At 35.2% G+C, this 16,393-nt stretch overlaps 2 protein-coding genes and 1 non-coding gene across 9 annotated transcripts; 1 reads left to right on the top strand and 2 right to left on the bottom strand.

Annotated features, from left to right (window-relative positions):
• On the top strand, window positions 455-11,681 carry LOC18590084 (E3 SUMO-protein ligase SIZ1). 4 transcript variants are annotated; one of them, XM_018127411.1, is made up of 18 exons: window positions 455-620; window positions 784-832; window positions 1,467-1,547; window positions 1,871-1,913; window positions 2,591-2,663; window positions 2,921-3,083; window positions 4,041-4,171; window positions 5,107-5,175; window positions 5,330-5,417; window positions 5,508-5,583; window positions 5,857-5,930; window positions 6,167-6,274; window positions 7,490-7,651; window positions 8,461-8,565; window positions 8,646-8,726; window positions 8,801-10,013; window positions 10,229-10,269; window positions 10,976-11,681. In XM_018127411.1, exons 2-17 carry the CDS (start codon window positions 809-811, stop codon window positions 10,231-10,233), a joined length of 2,496 nt encoding a protein of 831 aa, XP_017982900.1. In that variant the 5' UTR covers window positions 455-620; window positions 784-808; the 3' UTR covers window positions 10,234-10,269; window positions 10,976-11,681. The 4 variants fall into 4 exon arrangements, with proteins under 4 accessions (XP_017982900.1, XP_007015452.2, XP_007015455.2 ...); XM_007015390.2 differs by lacking the exon at window positions 10,229-10,269 and having other exon boundaries at window positions 457-620; window positions 795-832; XM_007015393.2 differs by lacking the exon at window positions 10,229-10,269 and having other exon boundaries at window positions 457-620.
• On the bottom strand, window positions 11,807-15,911 carry LOC18590083 (general transcription factor IIH subunit 2). Of its 4 annotated transcripts, none has more exons than XM_007015387.2 (5): window positions 15,853-15,911; window positions 14,952-15,290; window positions 13,648-14,109; window positions 12,855-13,230; window positions 11,807-12,184 (listed from the first exon to the last, which is right to left on the bottom strand). In XM_007015387.2, exons 2-5 carry the CDS (start codon window positions 15,234-15,236, stop codon window positions 12,045-12,047), a joined length of 1,263 nt encoding a protein of 420 aa, XP_007015449.2. In that variant the 5' UTR covers window positions 15,237-15,290; window positions 15,853-15,911; the 3' UTR covers window positions 11,807-12,044. The 4 variants fall into 4 exon arrangements, with proteins under 4 accessions (XP_007015449.2, XP_017982930.1, XP_007015448.2 ...); XM_018127441.1 differs by having other exon boundaries at window positions 14,952-15,273; XM_007015386.2 differs by having other exon boundaries at window positions 14,952-15,240.
• On the bottom strand, window positions 16,001-16,073 carry TRNAK-CUU. The gene has a single exon. It is a non-coding gene; the product is annotated as a tRNA-Lys (tRNA).

Genomic DNA, 16,393 nt, shown 5'->3' with positions numbered 1-16,393 from the left:
AAATTTCAAACATTATGCAATTTAATCTTTTTTTTTGGTTGGTGAGATGAGATTTAATCTGTAACATTAATATTCATTTATTTTCAAGTCCGTACATGGAAATACCAAAAATCCGACGGCTAAAACACCATCTAGGCAGTCTCATTTTCAACTCACCAGGTCAACCATCTCATGCGATCTCGACTTTCTGCTTACGTGGCAGAATCACAGCTAACGTCAGATTGAGTCAACGTATATACATGTGTACTTTAGGAATTCCTAGATAAAAAGGAATTTTGCATTGAATATTGAAAAAGAAAAAAAACAAAGGAAGGCGTGTATTACAAACGAACACGCAACTTCACCGAAACTAAACCCGGACGTGTTCCCCGTCAAAAAACCGGATTTGATAATCGGCGATAAGTCCGGTCACTTTTGTAATTTTCTTTTGAAAGGATTGGTTCCTTCTGGTTGGGTCTCTTTGGTCAAAAAAGGAAAAAAAAAAAAAAAACACAAAGAGAAAGAGAAGTCGGCGTCCTCCACACTCTGAACCCTATTTCTCCGATTTCTCTTCCATTTATCAAATTTTCCATTTACTTTTTCCTTTCCTTTCCTTTTTAATTAATAATCAGAAAAACCTGGTGAGTTGCTTTAATTTGATTATTGGATTATCGCTTTCTTTGAAGATTGATTGATTGATTAATTAATTTATTTAATTTCATTTACGCGGTTTTGTTTTAGTTATTTTCTATTAGATCGATTGGTAATATTTGAGCGTTTAGGTTTTTGATTACTGGTTTTTAGCTTGGCTACAGATTGTAAACTAAACATGGATTTGGTGGCCAGTTGCAAGGTATTTTACTTTTATATTGTTTGTAAAATATTTTGGCTTTATTTTGATCTTTTACTATTTTGAGTAGCTCCTGTTATTTTTTTGTCTTCTTCAAATATGGTATGCAATTATGTAAGACTAAACTCTTGAAATATTGTTTGAGGATCGAACTTTTTGTATCCTTTTTTTTATTTATTTTATCAAATTCAATTAACTAGGTTAACATTCATGTAATTTAATTGTTGGATAGGGAGTATCGACTGCTGAACTTAGTTTCAATAATGGGGATATGCTTTTGTTGTAACATATGGGTAATAGCTTATGTGGCTTTGTGAATCAAGTGCTTTTAGGTTTGTAGTAAGTTTATTGTGGATACTTTTGTTGGTTTTAGTTCTTTTATTTGGTAGAATTAGTATCAGCTGTGAGCAAAGGGCTTTTTAATAGCGCTTGGCTAACTTTATTTTATATAGTCACTTAAAAATAATGGAATTTTTTATTTATAATTAGAGTATCAGATCACCCTTTTAAGCTCTATTTTAGTAGATAAGTGGTATGTTTTCAGTTGCTACTTGTTATGCTTTGATGCTAATATGTTGATATTTTTTTTTTATTTTTCTTATGAAGAGTTTATTACAATCTGATATTCCTATTGTAGGATAAATTGGCGTATTTTCGAATAAAAGAACTCAAGGATGTTCTCACTCAATTGGGTCTTTCAAAGCAAGGGAAGAAGCAGGTTAGGGGCTTGAGATAATGCACTGTATCTATCTTGTATGAGTATGAGAGGGATGTCTTTGTTGAGTCTTATCTTCATAGCTGTGGCATTGTTCTTATTATCCTGAATTCCTGGTTCCCCCCCCCTCCCCCCTTTTTTTTCCTTTTTGTATTTTTTCCCTGTATAAATCTGTTCAAGATAACCGCAGATTTAGCAAATTTGGCAGCCTTAAAAATTTAGGGGATATGATAATTGTTGTTCCGTTAATTATCTGTATTTTTTATTATAAGTTGCACCTTCATTGTGTAGGATTATGTTTGACCTTTCTGTATATTGATTTGTAGGACCTTGTTGAGAGGATATTAGGTGCTCTCTCTGATGAACAAGGTAAAATATTTCTTCCCAGCTTTCTCTCTCTTGTTTGAATAGACGATTTATAACTGCTGTAGTGATTTATAAGTTATATTATCTTTTAAATATTTATTGTTTCTGATGTTACTCTGCTAGCCTAAAGCATAGGTTGTTAAAGTGCTAGTATTGAGCTGTTGATATTCTTGTGTCTGCAAAGTACTCACACAGTCAAATTGTTGGATGTGTATTGGTAATCGATTGTGTTAGGAATGTTGCAAAAATTTTTTCCAGTTTCAGCTCTTAGTAGGACTTATATTAGTCAGTTTTTTATTTCCTTTTTGTGATGTCGGTTGGGAGTGATCAAGGAAAGTAACTATGCAACTGTTTTTCTGCCTAATGTTGCTGTAGGTTCTTTGGGTTGCAGAGATTGTAGCATTTAGCTATTTTTTCCATTAATTTCATTATAATTTGTTGATGCTTCCAATGGCTGTGTGTAAAGTTTGGTTTTTTATGAGTGCAGTTTTTTTGATGAGGAAGGGGAGGGAAGGGGTTGGATACAAGTATGCTTGTCAGTGGAATTGTACTATTTTCTGAATTTGTAGTGTCATTTGACTGTAGATAGTTCACTTTTGGCTCATAAATTTGTTTTATCTGTTCAGAAACTATTCCTTTTAACCTTTATAATAAACTTGGGTCTACTTGCTGTTTCCCAGTTGCAAAGATGTGGGCAAAAAGGACTCCCGTCGGAAAGGAAGATGTGGCAAAACTTGTCGATGACATATACAGGTTTGTGTTTACATCTATCTCTATTACAGAATAAAGATGGCAACATTTACAATGGGATTAGTTGTTTCTTTTTTCTTTTTTTTTTTTCATTCTTGTGAACAAATTATGACTTATGATAAACAATGCTGGCCAATTGAATCTAGGATATCTGATTATCCGCTTATGATCTTTGTCTGCTTTGTATTTCATTCCTCTCTCTAAAGTGTATTTCTCTTTTTTTTCTACTTATTTCTCTAAATTTTATTTCTTGTCCTCAGAAAGATGCAGGTTTCTGGAGCCACTGAATTGGCATCAAAGGGACAGGGTGTGTCGGACAGCAGTAATGTAAAAGTTAAAGGGGAAATAGATGATCCCTTTCAATCAGATATGAAAGTTCGTTGTCCCTGTGGAAGTTCATTGGAGACTGAGAACATTATTAAGGTAATGATAACAAGCTTAATGTTCTTTGACCTCATTATTTTATGTTAATGATGATCTAATGTCAGAAACATTCAATTGGAATGTTGGGGTGGCTGTAACCTTTTAAGTTCAATGTCATGTTACTTTATTTATGGTTCTTCAAGTTCGGGTTTGGGTTTGCTTGATTTGAAATTGTATATGATGCTCAATTTTCATAATACTTCTACATTTTGCTGTTATCATCTCATGATCTAGGTTTTTTGCTTTTTGACTCATACACTTAGATTCAAAGTCCTTATATTGTAAAATTGCTTACTTTAGTTATTAACTCAATAGTTTTTTTGTAATTCTTGAGGCTTTGAGGTCTTAATGAATCTGATAACTTTTTGATGGGCTTTGGGAAACTGTCTTGTAAAATTGCAGATAGATAGGCTATAAAAAAATGAAATAGACGAATCAGTATGGCAGTGGTGTATTTACTTGGAAACACTGACTTTGAATAAGAATGCATAGATTCAGCACATTAGACTTTCTCCTAGATTTTCTTCTTGCCACTAAAATTCATGGTGAATTATTGAGTTCCCTAAGGTTAACATTTACCTCAAAAAAGAAGTATACATCTTTCCTAGTGGCCTTCCACAACAATAGGTATCTCCTAATGCAGACGTCTATGTTTGGCTACTTTCATATGAATCTTGTCCTGATGAAATTGTATTGAGTTACATTGCTTTTGAATCTTCTTGTTTCTTTGTGTGCCTTTTTTGAGCGATTCTTGTTATAATGATATCAGGGGATTGTATGTTGTATCAAAACGTATTATTATTTCTGTTCATAATTCTTGTTTGTATAATATGCTCCTGTCCAATTTGAGAAGACATAGATTCCAGATACTTCCATTTTCTTTTTTTAAATTCTCCTATACAAAATTGTGCTACACTTTTACCTCAAATTAGCTTTTTGCCCTTGTTGTAATGACAGTGTGAAGGTCCAAGATGTCAAGTGTGGCAACATATTCGTTGTGTTATAATTCCAGAGAAGACTATGGAGGGGAATCCACCAGTTCCTGATTTATTTTATTGTGAAATTTGTCGGCTGAGCCAAGCTGATCCGTATGTCTCTTTTTTTTTTTTCTGGCCAAATCACTCTCCTACGTGTATTTGTGTGTGTTTGTGTGTTTGTATGTGTGCGCTTCGAGGATGTATGATTATTGCAAATTGATGGTCCAGCTATGTGCTGGTTTACTGATTGGTTATTTGCTGATGTTTAATTTTGTGATATAGATATGGGAAAATGTTTATTTTATTTAACATCTTATTGCAGGTGTTCTATCTTCAATTTATTATGTGTGTTGCAATATTAACATGGCAGACTTTTGTAGTGCAGTTTGGTTGGGTAAAAAGTAATTACTGGTTGGGCTTCTTTGTAGTCAGAATAAAATTAGGATGCAAGACTTGTAAATATAGACTAGCTTTTGTGCCACCTACTACCTAGGCAGAAGAAAGGAAAAGTGCACTTGGAACTGAATTTTTTTTTTTTGAAATGATCATATCAAGTTGAGTCAATTTGAAAGCGGAGTCAAACCTTTTCTTTGGAAAAAATGAGGGATATTTTTTTTTTGTTTATTCTGTTATTTACTCTTAACTCATTGAGTTTGTATCTAATATCTCAGTGATGCCATTTAGGCGGTGGCTTTCTATATAAATAATATAGATTAGGTATTGTGATTGGTGGTATCTAAAAGAGCTATTTCACTTTCCTATCAGGAATTCTTTTAAGAGCCAAATACTGTTACTTGTAGCTATAGAATGCTCAAAAGGGTTATGCTAAGTTGGCTCTACTACAAATGAAATCTACTATTTATCTAGTATTTATTGCTCACTGCATCATATATATATATATCTAACTGTTTCATGATAACAATATTTCTATATTTGCATTCTAATTTGTATACTCTTATGTCTCCATCTGGATGCATCTAGCGTATCTTTTGTTGGAAAATTTATGTTACATTCCTTTAATTCCTGATATGACTCCCCTTGTGCAGTTTTTGGATTACTATTGCGCACCCTTTATGTCCGTTGAAGTTGGCTGTTTCAAATATCCCAAATGATGGGTGAGTGCACTATATGAGAAACAGTACAGCTCTTTCTTTTCCCCCATGAACTGCTTTGTCAATTAGGTGTGAATGTCAACGTGTTTGTGCTTTATGTGTAATGCTTTATGACTTTGTTTGTTTAGTTTAGTAATTCAAATCCAACATTTTACAGTACAAATCCAGTCCTAAGTGCAGAGAAAACATTCCAAATCACCAGGACAGACAAGGACTTACTGACAAAACAAGAGTATGATGTCCAGGTTGGCTAGTGTAAAAAAAATGCGTTCAGTTTGATGATATGCTTTTTGGTTATCTATTGTGATGTTTTTGTTTTTTATCTTGTCACATAGGCATGGTGCATGCTTCTGAATGACAAAGTTCCATTCAGGATGCAGTGGCCTCAATATGCAGATTTGCAGGTTAATGGTATGGTTATTTATGTGTTGCTTTGACTACTTAGTGGTTTAACAGCTCCTTTTACAAATTCAGATTAATTGCTTTGCTATTGTTTATTGAATTTGTTGTCACTTGAGCAGCATGCTTGGATCTAGCTTAAAAAAAAGAAGCATGCTTAGCATGTTTGCCATTTTTTTCCTCATTGCAGCATCATTTTTCTCCATCTTTACATCTACTAATTTCTATGTACCTTTTCCATTTCAGTTTTGATTAGTAATCATCCAACTGATTGTCTTTAAACAGGCTTACCTGTTCGTGCTATTAATAGACCTGGCTCGCAATTGCTCGGGGCTAATGGCCGTGATGATGGTCCAATTGTGAGTTTCGTCCTTCTATAAAACAGATTAATTCTTTTTTTGTTCTCAATTATATGTAATCATATTCTCCATAATTTTTAACTTTACATGTGTATGCATGTGATGGGAACGGGTGGGGAAGCTGGCAGGCAGGTTATTGCATGTGCTTTACAATTCTGTTAATATTTTTTAACCTATTGAAGAAACATTTGTAGTGTGGTGTCTAAGCAATTGTCTATCGTCTATTCTGTTGTCAGATAACTCCATGTACTAAAGATGGAATTAATAAGATAACTTTGACTGGATGTGATGCTCGCGTATTCTGTTTTGGAGTTAGAATTGTTAAACGGCGAACTGTTCAACAGGTATGTTAACTAACTTCAAATTTTATCTTTTAAGATTGACCTTAGGTTTTTTTGCATATTGGAATTACAAGATTTATTCCGTTGCCATCTGATGGGCTTCAAAGTCGAAAACGATATATGCCCAATTTGTGAAGTATAGAAGCTCTGCATGTAACAATTTTTATCCAGTGCTTGCAAGATCTGTTATTGATTTTGGCAGCATTGATCAGTTTAACAATAAAGCAGAATAGAATGCAAATATATTTACTGCTGTTATATATGGCTGTTTTATTTTCATATCTCTGCAGACGGCATTCTAGTTGTATTTCATGTTTATTGCAAAAATCATTACAGATTAGACACTTGACCATTAAGTTATCACTTACTGGCATTTTTGGTGAGGTGCTTGTGTCAACAAGACATTGACATGGGTATGGGATCAGAGTCAGATTAGACGAGAGGAATGCCACAATTTGGGTTTAATCTGTGCCCTAAATAAAGCTTTCTTTTCACCTTTCACCCTGTTTTTTCTTCTATTTTTTTAAAAATCTTCATACCACACAACGAACAAGCACAATTTATCATTAATTTAAGGAAATTGGGAGAAAAAGAATGAAGAACAGAGAGAGAATGGGTCTTTATCACAAGAAACTTGTGATCATGAAGATTAACTGAAGTAAAAGGCTGGATCTGGAAAAATGGTGAGATTACAAACAGAGAATGAAGGGAATATCTAGAAAAGGGGAAATATGTGAAATTTGGGGCTTTTATATATATATATATATATTTATTTTGTTTTAAACTGTCACGTAAAGTGCTCCACTCTTCATATTATTACCATGGTCAACTTAATTTTTTTTTTCCTCGGTTTCGTTTTGGCTATTTTGTGTACAAGCTTAATTGCATAGTCTGGGGCCATTTTAATAGCTGAGGAGATGGGTTTTCGGCCTGAATCTATTTAAATATTTGGGGCTGGCTATGAGGTTGGCTTGCTTTTATGATTTTGTATTGTTTTCAAGGCCGCAAACTAATGATATCAAGTTCATCCTAAAACTAATAACATCAAGTTTAACTTTGAGATAAAACATAGATAAACTACTAGCAGGAATTCAAGCATCTTAGTATTAGTACTTACCTTGCTAATAATATCAAGTTTCTATGCAAGTGAAGCTTACCTTGCTATATCACTATTTTTGTTGTCTTTATTGTCATATTATATTTTTCTGGCCTGCCTAGGTACTTAACATGATTCCCAAGGAGACTGATGGTGAACGTTTTGAAGACGCTCTTGCTCGTGTTTGTCGTTGTGTTGGTGGTGGAACTGCAACAGACAATGGTGATAGTGACAGTGATCTAGAAGTTGTTGCAGATTTTTTTGGAGTCAACCTACGTTGCCCTGTGAGTTATATAGTTTTTACAAATGCTAGCAATCTCTTGCCAAATATTTCTGTAGCTCTGTACCATGTTTTATGCTAAGAAACAAGAATACTGCATCTTTAATTGATTGGGACATTATTTTTTTAGTACTTAATTGGTTTATCTTGGAAAGTGTTTTTGGAAGAGCTTGTGCCTTGCAAAATTCAGGGATCAAAAGTATCACTTACCTACCAGCAAAGTTTTTGTAAAGTGTGTCAATAGTGTCAATGGTGGAAACATCTAGGGATGTCGTGTGTGTTTGGGTGTATAGTATTAATGTTGGCTGAAGCTTTCTTGCATTGTCATAAACGTGTTATTAACATTAAGAAGATGCACTTCATCCTATATTGAAGTGCTTTCTCAAGATATCTAATCTGTCATGACAATAGGTTGGTTTCGGCTAGCTGGATGGTGTGGCCTATATGATGGATTTATTATTTTACATGGACAATGTGTGCAGTCAATCACTTGTGCTTTGTTCCATAAAGAACTTAACTATTATAGCACCATTTGGGTTATATTTGTCTGCTTATTAGGCTTTATGACTGCTTATATAGGCTTTGTTTGGTTGACGTGTTTTTGGTTTTATATTCATTTTTATTTTTTGCCTTTTCCATTCTATTCATTTTTTTTGCAAAAGAAGCAAAAGGCTAAAGTATCATCAACCAGATGGAGCCATTTTTGCTTTCAATAGTATGTATATATTGAATGCAGCATTTGATTTACTGCACCCTTGTTTTGAAGTTGCTCCAATTATTTCTGATATTCATTTCTGTGTTTACCTGTGATAGATGAGTGGTTCAAGAATGAAGGTGGCTGGAAGGTTTAAACCTTGTGTTCACATGGGTTGTTTTGATCTTGAAGTTTTTGTGGAGCTGAACCAACGTTCTAGGAAGGCAAGCAACTATAGTAACATGTTTATTGTCATGTATAATTCTTTTTTAGGCTTTTGACAAGCATTTGTATGTGATTGCAGTGGCAGTGCCCAATTTGTCTGAAGAACTACTCATTGGAGAACATTATAATTGATCCTTATTTTAATCGCATCACATCCAAGGTGGGTACCCTGTGGTTCTCCTGTATTTTATCTATGATGTCAATGTGTGATGACCATGATTAACTGTGCTACAGATGAGAAATTGTGGAGAAGATATTACCGAGATTGAGGTCAAGCCTGATGGTTCTTGGCGTGCAAAGGCTAAAAGTGAAAATGAGCGTAGAGAACTTGGTGATCTTGCACAATGGCATTCTCCTGATGGTACTCTATGTGTCCCTGGCAGTGCGGAGGTTAAGCCCAGAGCTGAAACGTCGAAGCAGATCAAACTTGAAGGTGCTTCAGATGGTCATACAGGTTTGAAACTTGGAATCAAGAAGAATAGCGATGGGTTGTGGGAAGTTAGCAAGCCTGAAGATATGAACACGTCTTCTGATAGTAGATTACAAGAAAGATTTGAACATCATGAGCAAAAAATTATTCCAATGAGCAGCAGTGCAACTGGAAGTGTTAAGGATGGTGAAGATCCTAGTGTAAATCAGGATGGTGGTGGGACTTACGACTTTACAAGCAATGGGATTGAACTTGATTCCATGCCTCTGAACATAGATTCGGCATATGAATTTACGGACCGAAATCCATCTGCACCCACAGGAAATGCAGAAGTTATTGTTCTTAGTGATTCAGATGAAGAGAATGACATATTGATATCTTCTGCAACTCTTTATAAGGATAATCAAAATGATTCTTCTGGACTTAATTTTCCAGTGGCTCCTCCTGGAATTTCTCATCCATATTCAGAAGATCCAGCTCTTGGGCCTGCTGGTAATTTGGGTCTTTTTCCTACTAATGATGAATTTGACATGGGTCTGTGGTCATTACCTCCAGGACCCCCAGAAGGCTCTGGGTTTCAACTATTTAGTACAAATGCAGATGTCTCAGATGCCTTAGTTGATCTGCAGCGTAATGCTCTCAATTGCCCTCAATCAATGAATGGTTATACATTGGCTCCAGAGACAACAATGGGATCTGCAAATCTAGTCCCTGGTTCTTCCATTGGTCAGACTGATACAGATATAAATGATCGCTTAGTTGACAATCCCTTGTTTGGTGCAGAAGATCCTTCTCTTCAGATATTTCTTCCAACTCGTCCTTCAGATGCATCAGCACAGTCTGATTTGAGAGATCAAGCTGATGTATCAAATGGCATCCGTACTGATGATTGGATTTCACTTAGGCTTGGAGATGGTGCAACTGGTGGTCATGGGGACTCAACAACAGTGAATGGATTGAATTTAAGGCAGCAGATACCTTCCAGAGAACGCACTATGGATTCTTTGGATGACACCGGTTAGTTTCCTTGTTCTTTTGAGGTGCTATAGTGTTGTAAAGTTTGTTTAAACTTTGCCATATCATGGCCAGCAAATAGGAAAGGCTTCAAACTGGTTATATGCAAGCATGTGTAATTCTTGGACAGTGCTGTTATGTTTTGTTGAATTTGATTAGTAGTGGATCTGTTCTAGTGTTGTTTAACTATTTAATTGCCATCTTTTTATTCTTTTCAGATTAGGTTCGCTATGTGCAATTTGCACATGATATGTTGCATGTGAGTATTATTAATAATTTTAAGTTAGAATTTATTTGTATTTGGATTCAATTAAAATCTATTTCATTCTTTTTGATTGAAGTGTAATTGATGATTTTTTTCTGACTCTGATAATTTGTCTTGAATTCAGTAAAATTGGAGGCATGTTATTAAAAATAAGATTGAGATTATGTAGAACAAAAATGAAGATGTTTTATATGTTCAGGTAGAAAGAAATTTACTTGGGTGTAAAAACTAGGAAACATGATATAGAATGATCCAAATATCAATACGAATTATATATATAAATATTACTGAATAAAGGTAACAGTAAAAACAAAAGTAGTCTTATCCTTACAAAAGTTGCACTGTGCTTACCTTAGGAATGCCTATATGTGTGAAACTAGGAAACACCCCAACACTAAAATATTAATTATATCATGATAAGTTTAATCAAAATAGAACTAACATTATAAATAATTGTAATGTTTTTGTCCACTTTTAATAGTTTATTAGTTAGTAGAAGTTTGTAGATGTCATAATGATTAATTTTCACGAGGGTACTGGTGGAGTTTGTTGCTCTACATCTGGCTTATAAGTTCCTGGAGTAACGCATGACTCTAGAATCATAATTCGCTGCATTAGCGTTTCATAGCTCCATCAGTCTTTTTTTTTTTGGTTCTTTTTTCAATTTCTGGCACTGACTGGCTGTTCCTTCTTTCTGCAGCTTCTCTGCTGCTTGGTATGAACGACAGTAGATCTGAGAAGTCAAGTAGGCAAAGATCAGAGAGCCCTTTTCTATTTCCGCGGCAAAAACGTTCTGTAAGACAGAGATTATATCTTTCTATTGACTCAGACTCTGAGTAATTGGACTTGTTTGCCTAAAGTTACTGGCGCTCCTCCCTTTGTGAATTTTTGGGGAAAACAAGGCATCTCGTGGAGAAATTTGGTGGTCACTCGTGACTGGCATGCCAGTGAACGTGAAATGGAAATTTTGAAACGAAGCACAGCTTAAGGTAAGAATGGCTGCAAGGGAACTGTCCTATCTCCGATGGTCTTGAGCTGGCAGCTGCAGAAGTTCTTTGTTAAAGAGGGTGAGCTCGGGGCCTTGTGCCTGTTAGTGTTGCCTGCACACTCGATGAAGCTCTACTTCTAATTCTATGCATTGTAACGGGGTTGTTACAAGCACTTCCACCACAGTTAAAACACAGATGAGCAGGTCCGATTGAATTTGTACAGTTAGTCATTTAGTCCGAGAATTGGAATTACATCCATTGTTTCAAAACCTTTGGATGCATTGCAGTGGGGAAACAACCCTGAAGTAACACAAGGATCCACCATTTTGACTCTTGGTTTAAGATGAGATCAAATAACCTGTAAATTCACTCAAAAATTCAGTTACTTAATAGAGAAATGCTATTTTATCAAATTGATTCCCTTTGTCAGATAGTTTTCTCGGCCGTCACTTGTTTACCTGCTATGCATCTGTCACTGTAGACTGGAACTTCGATTTTAGTTTTAATCATGAACCATATAGCATGGATTTTGTGGAGCACTGTTACCCAAAGAGGAAACACAAAATTTGCATTCGCTTAGAAGAGGAGAAACATTGAACTTGGCAGCAAATTAGTGTTTATGGTCCCAACATTATAAACTCTCAAGAGTCTGACACCAATAACGACAGAAAGGGGACCATTTGTAAGTGTACTATCTCAAAAATGGGCGCATATGTTACAAGAGACAGTAGCATTTGTTATAACAACTATGAACTATGAATTCCCGGGGCAATGCCATTCTCATTCTTTATCTGCCTTGGAATGCCTGAAGCTGTCACAGCCTGGGCAATTGTGCAAACTCTCGTGAATATAAATATCACAGTCGAGGCAGAAGTACCCTTTGCACTTGGGGCACACAACCAGAAGGCCAGGTTTGTTTCCTGAGTCAAAACCAGCGAGTATCAGGAAGGAAAATTCTTGAATACATGTGAGACATGAGAGGAAAGAACAATTGACACACATTACAAGGTTAAAATACAAATTTGATTAAGCAAAAGAATTAAGAATCAAAATAGAAATTAATCGGCCACAACATCTTGGCACATCTTGCAAAACCTAAAACTTAAAAAGGGCAGTTGTGCATCAAAGAATTTCCAAGTTCTCAAGAACAATGTCCCTTTTGAATAAATATTCTATTCCTCCATAGTACATAAGTTCAACAGCCACTTTTGACTTTCTCCCAATGCAGCAATCATAGTTCTAAATAATGATATCAGCCATTAGCATAGCAAGTAAGTTGGTCAATTCATCATTACTTCTACATCTGTTTTTTTTTTTTTTTTAATTTATTAAAGGCAAAGGTTTAATAGAATGGTGCATTTCTTTCATAATAGTCAAGGAAATAGCATAGCACTTAACAGTAACACCCATTTTCAACCCTCAAAGAGCCTTAAGCTTAGTTCTATGAAGAATCATAATGGCATGTCAATGTATTAACCAATTCTAGGTATTATCACTTGCAATTTCAATATTAGCAGCATTAAAATATAATGTCAAAGCGCACACTGGTATTGTAAAATCATCATGTACTCATTACTTATCATCACTTACCTGGGTTGAGGAGGCTTTGTTGGCATCCAAAACAATTTCTTTGCAGTTTGTGGTTTGGATCATTTAAACTAAATGGAGGCACCTCATCAAATGGTGCTATAGGGAAGAGATGATGATATGATCTAGCCAAATGGGGTGAAGACACGAGTGTCAACCCGCAGATACAACATTCTGTAGGCAGCTCACAAACACGTGCTTTGCATCTTGGACAAGTGTACCCTGCACCAACCTTAGCTTCCTTATGACATGAACAAATGGATATAGAACCCTCAGCCGCTCTTTGAGGGAATCCCATCTTGATCAAATTAGCAGTTGCAAATTCTGCTATGGCTGGTGGTGGGGGTGCATGCTCTAATATTAGCTCTTTAAAGTGGGACTGCACAAGAAAAGCACATAGAAATATATTTACTTTTCATTTTCATTTTCCCCCTTTCCATCCATAGACAAAAACTTTATTACAAGACGAACTGAAAACACATGAAAGAAACCAGCAACTCCTCTTCCCACTTTCAAAAGGTAAATAAATAACAACCAAAAAGCAAAGGAAAGCGAAAATTAGAGAACAACTTGCAATATAGAACATTTAGAAGATATAGAGAATTAGACACCCCTAACTTGTCCATGCAATTTCACTTGGCTTCTCTATGACAAGTGTCCTTTGGATCCTTATGAAAACAGAGATTCATTTTCCTTTTAAGTAACCAATTAAGAGACTCAGATAAGAATTTCAGGTTGACGTTATTACATCAGTTTCAGTTGAATATGGACAATCAATACCTCTTGTTCCACTCACCTCATCTAATGCAACAGAGTATGTTCCTCCAGTTTCCTGGCAGAGATGTTTGCATATAAACATTTCTGCAGCAAGGCCAATAACTGAACACCTTATTTTAGATTTCTTGCATTTCTGGATGGTCTCCATTATATCTCCAGGATCACAAGTACTGAGAGCAGAATATAATATAAGAACTTCACGATGACCATATGATGGAATTTGATTCAGATACCCATCTACGAGATCCAATGCATTCTGTAAGGAGGAATCACCTGAACATTCCAACTTATTCATCAAAGCTTTGATATGAGACTCAGGACTACCCCCGAGATCTGTTAAGCACTGAGCAACCCCATCTTTGATAGTCAAAAGGCCAACTTGACTAAGAGGATTCTGGTCAAAAAACTCCCTAATGAAAGCCTCAACATGTTTTGCAATAACAACAATACGACTTGGTCGAAAATCTGTCTCCGAAGCTGCCTAAATACAGCAAAACAAATGAAAATGAGTTGATAGTTCATGTAAAGAACTAAGGAATTTTGATTACTTTAAACCTCATGATGATTGAAGAAGAATAACCAACTTCCAGGCAATAACATGATAATACCTTCTGTCTATCCAACTACTCCTTCCCAACTATCCAAAAAAATAAAAGAACCAATTGGGTGGTATCATAAGTTCAATTCAAGGGTTCCAGTTCTCTGAAGAACTTCCAACATATTTCCCTGGGGGTATATTGTATCATTTGTATTCTGTTACTCGCCTCAAATAACAATCAACCCAAGAAATAGATCAAATTCTACCAAATCAAACATTTACGACAGAGATATGAAAGTAGGCAATAGACTGGTTTTTCAGTGAAGAACTTTGAAACCAATGTATTGCTTTCAGGATATCAAACTGGCAAATTGCTTAACACATGCAAGAGGTAAATCCATGAGAAACTTCAATGAAAAATTTGAAAAAACTTCTTAGGTTTTCTCTCCCCTATGTGAACATAGAGCAGTGGTCAAAGTAATGAAAGTTTAAGCCTCTGCTAAACACAAGCTTGTGATTCAGATATTGAGTAATAATCTCGTAGACCTGAGCGACATGACATCACTCAAAACCACAAATTATTACTCATAATAAATGATTACCAAACTTGATGGCAAGAAGTAACCAAATTAAAGCTACAAAAGATTGCTTATCAAACTTGATTGTTCTGCTCCAAATTACCTACTCTAAGAGCAAATCCCATTCCCTTCATCCTAATAAGAACATATTCACACAAGATAGCAAATTTATAAAACTACAGTGGTAATTGGGGTGAAAAATGATACCCGGGAAAGATCAATAACAAGGTAGAGATATCGAATGAGGCCCTTTTGGATCCGAGCAGCAGTGGCAGTGGAAGAAAGGGACCGAAGCCGGCGACGATACTGAGAATGATAAAGGGCCTTGTTGTCAATTGGTCGAAGCAGGCCTGACTCGTCCTCTTGCAAAGATTCCCACGACCTTTCATCGGTGTAAGTTCTCTCCCACGCATCAAGGTCCCCATTCACATAATCTTCATCATCGTCCTCTTCGCCTCCACCATTCATCCGTCTTGCCCCTCCATTATTCATTCTTCTTCAAACCAACAATTGATTAGTTTCTAGCTATCTGCAGTGTCTCCCAAACTTAGCAAAAATTCATAAGATAAAATGGGAAAATCAAATAAATAAATAAACTCAACAAACTATAACTTTAACACCAATTTTTTTTAACATAATGTTCTACATAAAAAAATAAAATAAAAATCATGCCTTTTATTATAAAAAAAAATAACATTTTAATTTTTAATTCTTCAAAAATATCATTTGTTTTTTTTTCGTATATATCCAAAAGCGCTGCCTTTATTTTTCAATTTTTGCTTCCAAAAGCAACAAAAAGGAAATTACAGTTTTATCATTTATCAGAATGCAACGCAACTGTTTGAGGAAATGAGTGCGAAATTTAAAAGAGAAAAAAAAGGAGTATTCAGCTTTTTTTCGATGAAAAGCATTTGATACAATTAGATAAACATCAAATTAAAGGGAGAAAATACGTAATATTCTTATAAGAACAAATTAAGTAGAAATCAAAGCAGTTATAAGAATAGGTTAAACAAAAGATTAGTCTTTTTCTTTCTTAATTAGAGAGAGAGAGAGAGTAAAGAATCAATCTTGTTTTTGGATAAATGGAGTAAAGAAATTCAATCACCTGGGATTTGCAGAAACTTGAAATGGAGGACCTCAAATGAATCAAAAGTATAGTGTCAATTCATGTATTTAACTGCTTATAATAATTTAGGTTTTTACTTACTTTTAATAAAAGGAATTAAGAAAAAAATAAAAACAAAATCTTTATACGCCCACCGTGGGGCTCGAACCCACGACCACAAGGTTAAGAGCCTTGCGCTCTACCGACTGAGCTAGACGGGCTTGTTGGAAAGCTAAGGTCTGTTTAAAACATTATAGAGTATCACTCTCACTATGCACACATTACAGCTCCTTCATTTCTGAACGTATAAAGTCTCGCTTCTCACTATCTTACACATAGGTTTGTTGAGTGAGAAAATACATAAACCTTCAATAATGGGCTATATACTCGAATGCTACTAATTTTTCACTTTGGCATTACTAAACTTGTTTATTTTCATTGGATTCTTTATTCTCCTTTTACTATTCTTCTTATCCAAAGGTTAAGCAAGCCTCTGCGCCCTCCAGCTTTGCTCTAGTACTATTAATCATTGGTACAAGAA

This window comes from Theobroma cacao, chromosome 9 (assembly GCF_000208745.1).
Source record: "Theobroma cacao cultivar B97-61/B2 chromosome 9, Criollo_cocoa_genome_V2, whole genome shotgun sequence".
NCBI classification, from domain to species: Eukaryota; Viridiplantae; Streptophyta; class Magnoliopsida; order Malvales; family Malvaceae; genus Theobroma; species Theobroma cacao.
This window is presented reverse-complemented; position numbering and strand designations above follow the sequence as displayed.

Coding starts and splice junctions, on each gene's coding strand:
- LOC18590084 (XM_007015390.2), top strand. CDS start 809: ATGGATTTGGTGGCCAGTTGCAAG. Junction 833..1,466: donor ATTTGGTGGCCAGTTGCAAG/GTATTTTACTTT, acceptor TTCCTATTGTAG/GATAAATTGGCGTATTTTCG. Junction 5,931..6,166: donor GCCGTGATGATGGTCCAATT/GTGAGTTTCGTC, acceptor TTCTGTTGTCAG/ATAACTCCATGTACTAAAGA.
- LOC18590083 (XM_007015387.2), bottom strand. CDS start 15,236: ATGAATAATGGAGGGGCAAGACGGATGAATGGTGGAGGCGAAGAGGAC. Junction 14,110..14,951: donor TTGTTATTGATCTTTCCCGG/GTATCATTTTTC, acceptor TGCTGTATTTAG/GCAGCTTCGGAGACAGATTT. Junction 13,231..13,647: donor ACTCTGTTGCATTAGATGAG/GTGAGTGGAACA, acceptor TTTCTTGTGCAG/TCCCACTTTAAAGAGCTAAT.